The sequence below is a fragment of the Ochotona princeps genome, chromosome 30, assembly GCF_030435755.1.
Source record: "Ochotona princeps isolate mOchPri1 chromosome 30, mOchPri1.hap1, whole genome shotgun sequence".
Classification (NCBI taxonomy): domain Eukaryota; kingdom Metazoa; phylum Chordata; class Mammalia; order Lagomorpha; family Ochotonidae; genus Ochotona; species Ochotona princeps.
In genome coordinates this window covers 4,097,416-4,106,464 of record NC_080861.1, presented here as the reverse complement: position 1 = coordinate 4,106,464, position 9,049 = coordinate 4,097,416, and the positions used below count along the sequence as shown (strand labels likewise).

At 57.8% G+C, this 9,049-nt stretch overlaps 2 protein-coding genes across 9 annotated transcripts in view; one reads left to right on the top strand and one right to left on the bottom strand.

Moving 5' to 3' along the window:
* Positions 1-311: 311 nt before the first annotated feature.
* On the bottom strand, positions 312-4,309 carry ANAPC13 (anaphase promoting complex subunit 13). Its single transcript, XM_012927891.2, has 2 exons — positions 4,184-4,309; positions 312-461 (listed from the first exon to the last, which is right to left on the bottom strand). Exons 1-2 carry the CDS (start codon positions 4,280-4,282, stop codon positions 336-338), a joined length of 225 nt encoding a protein of 74 aa, XP_012783345.1. The 5' UTR covers positions 4,283-4,309; the 3' UTR covers positions 312-335.
* Positions 4,310-6,487: 2,178 nt separating this feature from the next.
* The window catches only part of CEP63 (centrosomal protein 63), a 35,016-nt gene continuing 32,454 nt past the window's right edge, over positions 6,488-9,049 (top strand). For 4 of the 8 annotated variants that reach the window (XR_009244415.1, XM_058657075.1, XM_058657072.1 and 1 more), the window contains exons 1-2: positions 6,759-6,906; positions 8,021-8,058. Coding sequence is in view for 5 of the 8 variants with exons in the window: in XM_058657075.1 (XP_058513058.1) it covers positions 6,847-6,906; positions 8,021-8,058 (98 nt within the window). In the remaining 3 variants the exon portion in view is untranslated. Of the gene's footprint in view, positions 6,640-6,700; positions 6,907-8,020; positions 8,059-9,049 lie in introns of those variants that run through there. The other 4 variants (XM_058657078.1, XM_058657073.1, XM_058657076.1 and 1 more) reach the window with 3 other exon arrangements.

Sequence of the window (9,049 nt, the reverse complement as noted above, 5' to 3'; positions counted from 1 at the left end):
AGCCCGGCTTCCTCTTCCCTTGCTTTCTGTTTGCTAAGATCAAGCACAGTAAGTGCTTGGGAAATGTTAGAGTAAAACGGTCAAGGTTTAATCAATCGCATCCAAACACAGGCGAGCGCGATACAGCTTTAGGCCTGAGATGAGCGCTCTGCATTGCCAGGACGGTCCGCGCCTCCTGGTGAGGAGCTCTGCGTTTCACTGTGCAAGCCAGGGCCGTGTATGTTTCTGAGTGCTGACGTAGCACAGATTGGAATGAGGAAACGGAAAGAAAATGCTTAGTATGCATGTATTGTTTAAACAAAAACCCGCGGGGGAGGGAGGGTGGAGTGCGGAGGTCAGTTTCCGACCGGCGGCACGTTCTCGTGCAGGCACTGCAAGGCCAGGTCCGTCCACTTCATCTCCTGCTCCCTCACGGACTCGGTGGTGCCGCCGTTGTCCTGCTCGGGCTCAGGAAGCTCGTTCTGCAAAGGCAGAGTGGACAGGCAGGGCACTCAGACCTTCTGCGGTCAGGTTCCTTCAGAAAGCCACACGGAACTGTCATCGGGTCTGAAAGGTGGCGTTGGGGAGCGGGTAGGGAGGAGGCAGAGGGCGAGGCGGACCGCTGGGTCACTCCCCAAACGCTCGAACAACAAAGGGACTTGGCCGAGCAAGGCATCCGGCCAGGGTCCAGCGCCCCAGGCCCTCCTCTCTGCCTTCCCAGGGAGCACAGGAGCCCCAGGCAGGCACTCCGGTAAGAGATGCAGGCACCCAGATGGCAACGCCCACCTGCCGAGCCCGATGCCCGCCCCGGCACTGACTTCTCAACCTTGAGGAGCAGGCTCACTGAGATGCCACAAGGGCTGAGGCACAGCTGTTCTCTGTACCTAAAGGAGTCAGAGACACGAGGAGCCTCGCGCATGCGTGCACGGCCCAGCCCCTCTGGGCGCCCCGTGGGCACAGCGGCAGGCACTGTGGCGGAAGGGCGAGGGCACAGGCGTTTGGACACCAACCACGCCTGCCACTCTACCCTTTGCTGGGTGACCTGGGCAGAGCATTTAAAGGTCTCAAACACCTGTGGCCAACTCACAGGATGAAATACTGCCGAGCCCAGCAACACGCCAGGCCTCCAGGACCCCTTCTGCCTAGGAACACCATAAGGAACCAACAGTAAACTTTTTTTTTCTTTTTTAGAAAATGCCCTTTAAAATACCAGCTTTGCTGGCATGGTCCTTAGGCCCATAAAGTGTACTCAGGGTCAGACACCATGGTACAGGAAGTTGGGTTTGGGATTCCAGCATCCGATACAGGACTGGCCAGACTGAACCCCACCTCCACCCTCTGGTTTCCTGCCACTGCATCCGGGAGCTCGCAGCTGATGGTCCAAGCGGCTGGGCTCCTGCCTCCCCTCGGGACACCAGGAAGGAGTTTTTGACTTCTTCTGGCTTTGACCTGCATATTGTGGGCACTCAGGTAGTGGATCAGTAGATGCAAGATGTCAAATACAGAAATAAATAAATCTCCTAAAAAAAAAAAAAAAAAAAGGGCTTGGCATGGTAGCCCAGGGGCTAACGTCCTTGCACACGCCAGGATCCCATACAGGTGCCAGTTCTAATCCTGGCAGTCCCACTTCCCATCCAGCTCCCTGCCTGTGGCCTGGGAAAGTAGTCGAGGATGGCCCAAAGCCTTGGGACCCTGCACCCACGTGGGAGAGCCGGAAGAAGCTCCTGGCTCCTGGCTTTGGATTGGCTCAGCTCTGGCTGTTGCAGCCACTTGGGGAGTGAACCAGCAGACGGAAGATCTTCCTCTGTGTCGTTCCTCCTCTCTGAAATCTAATAAAAATAAATAAATCTTAAAAAAAAAAATTAAGAGGTCTCCTTAAGCTGTTCTGCGTCCAGTAGGCCAAAATTAGAACCGCGAGGTTGGTGCCTGGCGGGCAGCGAGGAAGAACTTAAGATGTGCAAGATCTCCCCCTAGTGGAGAGCAGCAGCAGCAGCAGCATTTTCTGGGCCACAGTGCAGAATCTGGGATTGTTTGCTTACATGGAAACCTAAGCTGTCAGCACAGAACCTCTATTCTGTGCCACAGTTCACTGACAGTCACCTGTTTTGTTGCATTTGAAGCAATGCATCTCGCTGTGCAAACACAAGCTCAAGATTCAAGCACACAGATTGGGAAAGAGCTATGAGTTATCATAAAGTAGTAACAGAAGCTTTAAATTAAAAACAACCAAATCGGTGCTAAGAATTACTTATAGGTGACACTAAAGGCACAAGTTCCTCGGGGAACGAACTGTCATGCAGAGGGAGGTGGCCTGGCCTCATTTCTCCCTTGGGTGGGGTGCCTTGCACGTTACGGTGCCTGAAAGCACAAAGGCAATCGAGGCCCCTGGCGCAGTGATGGGCACCCAGGTTGGGGTGCCCGAACCCCGCACAGGTGCCCCACTGAGGCTCGGTTCCCTGCCCATGGCAGCCGATGCTGGGCCAGGTGCTTGGGCCCTGCTGGCCCCGTGGGAGATCCACTCGGAACTCCAGGTTCTTGCCGGCTGCGGACACTTGGGAGTGAATCAGCAGATGCAAGCTCTCTGTCTCTTTCAAATAAAGTAAGATTAAATGTGAAAGAACGCAGCTCACGGCGGTGCAGTCTGGGGTTGGCTGCAGCCATCTGCGGCCGCTCCTGCTCAAAGGCAGAGAGTGAGACGTGCATGACTGTGTCCAACACAGAGCAGCTGGAACGTGTGGGCCAGCCCTCGGCCGCAGCACAAGGACACTCTGAACGCCCGACACTGAGAGGTATGGGCTGGCCTGCTGGGTCAGCAGAGGCCACGACCTTGGGACCCCAGGCTGGCAGCCTACAGAGCATGTGAGACTGCCCTAAGACTTCCCAGGCTGCAGCCAGACTGTTGGCCCACTGCTTAATGCAAGCAGGCCTAGTGGGGCCAGCTGAGCACACCCTGCCAGCCCAGATCTTCCAGGTGAGCCACACACGCATGCGACGGCAGGTGCCGTTCAAAGGCCCCAAGGTCCCAAGGGATCTGCTATGCAGCAAAGCTGACTGATACGTAAGCTGTGTTGGAATTACAAGACAGTAGAATCAGGCTGCCACCTGCCAGGCAGCAGGGACACCGCCCTCTTCCCCGTTCTCTCCACGAGCGCCCCTTCTCTTACAGGGTAGGTTGAAGGGTTACAGATAAAGTATGTCTTCAACTTTAGTCAAGGCACTGAACTGGTCTTCAATAAACAGTGCTGCCATTACTATTCTTGCTGGAAAAGCACATTTATAGGGCGAAGGAGAGACAAAGATTTTCCATCTGCTGGTTCACTCGCCACGTGTCTGCACCCACCTGGTGGAGCTGATCCAAAGCCAGGAGCCAGGAGCCAGGAGCCTCTTCCAAGCGGCGCAGGGTTGCAAGATCTGGCCTACCTCCACTGCTTTCCCAGGCCATAGCAGGGAGCTGGATGGGAAGCGCAGTAGCCAGAACCCCAACTGGTGCCCACAGAGGATGCCAGCGCTTGCAGGCAGAGGATTAGCTAACTGAGCCATCACACCAGTGTCCTATACTAAATTGAAATGTAGGTGAGCTGTTCCCTGCTTCTGTAATTGGCAGCAACAGGCCAACAACCTCTAACTTTTATGTCACTCACTCATGCTTTAAACACAAACGGTCCCCAAGCCCTGTTTGTCCTTGTTCCTTGTCAGGCCTTTGAAATACATCACTGATAAACAGTTACATACTCAAAACCTCCCGGTCACTTTGTCTCGGAGGGCTTCCTAAGAGTCTGTTAGAGATGGGGACAGAAAAGGCAGCCCTGGGAGCCTACTGTCCCAGCCGCTGCAGAGGAAGAGCCGGGCACCTGCGATCCTGCCCAGGGCACCCCGTGTGTGTCCACAGCCGCCAGCTCCCTGCCAAGGCCCAGGCGAGGGCGCCACAGACGCAGCTCCCTCCCCCCCCCCTACGGGCTTCCGCCATCTGGTTGACCACTGGCTGTGGTATGCCGGGTGGAACCTGGCTCCCCAGGGTGGCATCCCAAGCCTTGGTGAGACCCCAGCCGTGTCGGCCACGCCTGCTCTCTCTCTCACACTGCTCAGCAAACACCAAGCAGGGCTGAGGAGCTGCCAGAGGTGTCCTGAGCTGGGCAACACCACCGTCTGGGTTTCTCTGCCTTCCCGGCGCACCCCCTGTCCCCCTGTTCTGGCCGTCACCCACCAGGGGTATGGTGACATCCTCGTACGGCAGCTTGTCCTCCCGCCAGGCGTCGTCGATCAAGTCCAGGATCCTTCCGTCTCGCTGGACCTCACTGTCCATTGTCGTGCAGCGCTGGTGCTGTCAGACCTGCGCGCCAGAGGTTACTCCTGAGTGTGACAGTGAAGACAGCGAGGCCGGCAGCAGTGCTCCCAGGCCTTTGGCATCCCAGACCCCGAGGCTTCTGGGAAGGTGGGGGCAGGCTGGTCCAGCAACGGTCAGGTGACAAACTACTTAAAAGGAGACCCACAGTACCTCCCAGCTCCCACCTGGGGAGCTGACAAATGCCCCAGTGTTTGCTGGCTAGCCACAGGCCTGCTGACAGGCTGGCAGGGAGAAGTGTGCAGGTGAGCCCCTCAGCCATGCCCCCTGCCCGCCTGCATGCGCCCACCCTCCCGCCCAGGGGGCCCAGGCAGCCCACCCCCAGGCTCGCGAGCCTTGCCTGTACTTCTACTCTTGTCCCATGGGACCTGGCTCAGGCGCAGGCGCTGAGACAGGCAGACTCAGGGGACACTGACCGGGGCTGTGACTAAGGCCAGCGCCAAATCCTTGAGCCTAGAAACCAGGACCGCAGCCGAGCCCGCAGCGACCTGTCTGCGGGGGAGTACATGGAGGTGACCCAGCGCGGGCCTCCCGGGCCCCCCACCCCAGTCTCTCTTCACAGTCTGGCCCAGGGCCAAGACTCCGACCTAGCCCCTTACCAGGCCTGGTGTTGAATAATTTCAACTGAATGCAAAGGCCTGGCTGGCCCGGGCGGGGGGTGGCCCGGGTTCCCTCTTTGCACGTTGAGGTCCCGCCTCATCGTCACTGGCATGACACCACCGTGCCCTCTGCTGCCAAGGGGTTCATCCTCGAGGCCTGGATCCCACGGGACCGATGGCCCACCCAGCTCCTCCCAGCTGTTCAGCTGATGGAGACCTGGAAGAGGCTCCTGGCTTCGGATCGGCTCAGCTTGGCCATTGCGGCCACTTGGGGAGTGAACTTGGGCCTACTCAGGAAACACGCACAGAAGGCGCCCCTCCCGCTCCGCCTCTACAGGCAGACCCCTCTCGGTCGCCTGGGATCCCATCTCGGGTGCCCATTTTCTCAGGCCCACGCAGAGTCCACTTTCGTTTGTTTTAAATAAAGTCTTCAGTCCACTTTCTGTCTTCAGATGCTTGCTTCCGCGCCAACTCCACCCTGTGAGCTCAGGTCAGGTCAGCTTCCCCACCCATTGCTCAGACAGGACCGCCTGGGACTGTGGCGTGGACATGGGGTACCAGTGACTCCTCGGCAGGCTCTTTCCCACCTGTCGGCCTTCCAAAGCCATCCAATCCCGTCACACTGTTGGCCTCTGTGAAGCCCCTCTCTGCCTGCCTGGGCCCTTACGGATCCTCGATTCCGACCCCTTACTGCAGGGTGCCCCGTGGCGTTGGGTGAGGGCTGCCCCGGCACACGCCCAGGTCTCAGAATTAAACGCCAGCCTCCACAGTCAACGCCTTCAGCGGAACCCAGCCCCAGACGAATCCCCCAACCGACCCACCCGAGCCCACTGCGCCATCAGGGCGTCCCCGGGGCCCGGCCGCCATGGGGCACCTGCAGGCTGGGGCTTCACTCCGAATGGCCCAACATCCTTAATGCCTGGAGGGGTCTGGGAATTGAGCAGAATCAACACAGGGCGCCTTCCACCATGCCAGGGGTTCGAGGCCCGGCTTGCTGCGCGCGGGGCGAGCCCACGCAGCTCTTTTACGGGGGATTTCACACCGTCTGCACTTAAGGGCCCCTTTCGCCATCGCTAACGCCAACTCTTTCTTCTCCACTCGACGCAAGCGTGTAAGCTCTTCCAGGTCAATAACCCCATTTCCACGGTGCAATGCCTTTGCTTCTCCCTCAAGGGCCAGAAGATCGGGGAACCTTCAAGATGGGCACTGCACAGGCCTCGGCCACTCTCCCGCCAAGCACCTGCCAGCCTCCACTTGTCCTTCACTCTGTTTTCTCAGCTAACTCACAGCCCTTTCTAACGCTAAGAATGACCCTCGCAGGCCACCGCCTACCGGATCCAGGAAGCGGAACCGCAGCTGCGACTTCCGCCCCGAGACGAGGAGATACCAAGTACGGAGCAGAGGGGGGAGGCCTGCGGGCGCCACGTCAGTCCCTTCCCACCCTCCGCCCCGTGCACGTCAAGAAACGACGCCGAAGGCCACGTGAGGCATCGGTATCGGCCTCGGCCGCCAAGCGCAGGCCGAGGAGCGACGGTACCGAACGAACCGGACCGAATCGCGCCCGAACCGGGGTGACGGACGCAGGGCTCCCTTACCCGCAGCCGGGCCGTCGGCGGCGTCGCGCTCCCCGCGATCCCCGGATGTGGGCGGGCCCATCCGTGCTCGTGGAGGGGGAGCCCGTGGGCGGACGTCAGGCGGCGTGCGCGCGCTCGGCCCCAGGTAACGCCGGGAAGGCCGTCGGGCACGCGCTCGCGGCTGTGTAACCGCTCCCGCGTCGGGGCCGGCCCGGGGCGGGCGTGTCCGGAGGCCCTGGCCGAGCCGGTGCCGCAGTCCGCGCGGCCGCCGCAGGGCCCGGCACCGCCGTCCGCAGCAGCCCCGCAGCCGGCAGGCCCGCCCCCGCAGGCCCGGCTCCGCGCCGCCCGCGCCATGTGGCCCCGCGGAGGAGGCCCCGGCCCGGTGCGCTGCGGCGAGCGGCCCGCTTCGGAGGTCAGCCCCGTCCCCGCAGGCCGGCGGGAGGTCGGGGAGCGGCCCAGGAGGGAGAAGCAAAGGCGCCGGGGCAGTGGGGCGGCAGTCACACCTGGGCCTCGAACGTTCTGGAAGACCCTAGGAGGTCTTTGAAAGGGCAGAGCAGAGAGGGCTGATGCCGGCGCGCCACGCTGCTGGAAACGCCCAGTTTCCCCAGAACCCGTCTCAGACGCCCTCCGTGCAGTCCTCCCGCGCCCAAGGCCACCCCCCCTGTTTTCCTGGGGTAGCTTGGCTGGGCTTGGAGTGCGCTGCCCTGGTTACCCTGTGGCACCGCCCCCTCCCCACCACCACCCACGCCCAGTCCAGGTTGTTGGCAGGAGTGGCTTCAGTCGGTTGTACCGGCCTGTGCTTAGTCCTTCCTGTTGTCATCTGTGTGGTCCGCTCTGTCTCTTAATGCACTTTGTCGGTGGCCTTGAAGTGCAGCTCACGCCAGGGTGAGCCCTTGCATGTCTGACCTTTATACCACCCTCCCCTTCCGCCGCCAAGAACCAGGTTGTCGACCCCCGCTCCGCCCAAGGTGAACGGGGCTGGCCCTTAGAAATCAAGACTGCCAAGGAGCCCTCCCGTGACCTCACGCAGAGCTCTACCTCTGTGTTTGGTTGTTAGACCCTGAAATCTCTCCTAAGACGCCTCCCCATTGTGCTTGCACAAAGCCGAGTGACACAGCGCAGCTGCCTGAAGCTGCTGATGCTCCTTCAAAGCAGTAGCCACATTGCAGGTGGTTAGCGGCTACGGGCTCTCCTGTGGTTGCAGTTTGAACATTGTAGCATTTCCTATGGCATTATCAGGAAGTTCTGTGCTATGACTGAGCTGTGGCCACAGGGTTCAGATGTAGCCCAGTCCTTTCACAGTCAAGTTCCCCAGAAGCCTCTCGGATGGGTTTAGATCCCGTGTAGCCGTTATTGCAATTCGGAGGTTGCAAAGTGGTGATCTTTCTAATCTTACCGTTCCTTCAGTGTTAGCTGGGGATCTTGTATGGAAAAAGAACTTACCCTCATTAGCCATTTGACTACCCCCAAATTGAATTTATACACGATAGTCCAAAAAATGCTAAATTCTTTCCCTCTATTTTCAGAACACAGTAATGAGTTCGTGGCCTAGCAACCTCAGAAGGTAACCATGAGGGTTTCTGCCTTTTTCAAAAGTTATCAACATGAACTGAACAGGCTTGTGTGTGTTTTAACTGTTTGGACCTATTGTAACCATTATTTCTTAAGTTGGCTCTTAACTGTGTTTGAGCTGACCAGTGGTTTTGATAGTTCTGGTCTCCAAAGAGCCTTTGTTCCTTGGTCACAGTGGCCACAGTAGGGACACACCGGCTTTTATGGTGAAGGAAATTTGCATTTCTATAGTGAGGTGCCTATTTTTCTTTAGGTGATTTTTTTCATAAGTTTTGATAGACGCTTCTAAGTAATTAACCCATTGCTATTAGGCTTTCAAATGAGCCTCTTGCTTTTCTGTTTATTTTGCTCGTGGTGTTTTCTTTCCATGTAAAAGGTAATTTTCCTGTGTTCATAATTTGTAGTCCTTCCTAGATTTTGAGTCATAATTTGAAAGTGCGTTTTTGTTTGTTTTTGTTTTTTGTTTTTTAATACAACTTCATTTTTATTTTGAGAGCTGGTCTGCTGATCTCCCCTGAGAGCAGAGCTGGTCCAAAGTCAGCAGCTTCTTCTGGGTCTCTGATGCAGGTGCAGGGTCCCGAGGCTTTGGGCCCTCCCCTACTGCTTTCCCCGGCCACAAGCAGGGAGCTGGATGGGAAGTGGAGCAGCTGGGACACAAACCGGCACCCATATGGGATCCCAGTGTTTACAGGGCGATGATTTAGCCACTGAGCCATTGTTGGCCTCTGTTCTGGTTCTTAAATTCCAGCATATTCCATTTTGAAGATCTGCCTCCTGCATCTGCATGTATCTTTTTTTCCCCCATAAGGTTTAAAAAGTGTTTTTCTTGCTCGTTAGTTTTTTCTTTTAAGATTTATTTATCTGTTTGAAAGAGCTACACAGAGAGGCAGGTACTCGGAGACCTCCTGTCCACTTGTCCACTGCCCGGATGGCTGCACCTGCCAGAGCTGGGCTCCCTGGGCCTCCTTTCAGGGTGCAGGTTT

Excerpts from the sequence above, each read along its gene's own strand:
- ANAPC13 (XM_012927891.2), bottom strand. The coding sequence starts at position 4,282 with ATGGACAGTGAGGTCCAGCGAGACGGAAGGATCCTGGACTTGATCGAC. Across the intron at positions 462-4,183 it reads AGGATGTCACCATACCCCTG|AACGAGCTTCCTGAGCCCGA; the intron begins GTGGGTGACGGC and ends CTGCCTTTGCAG.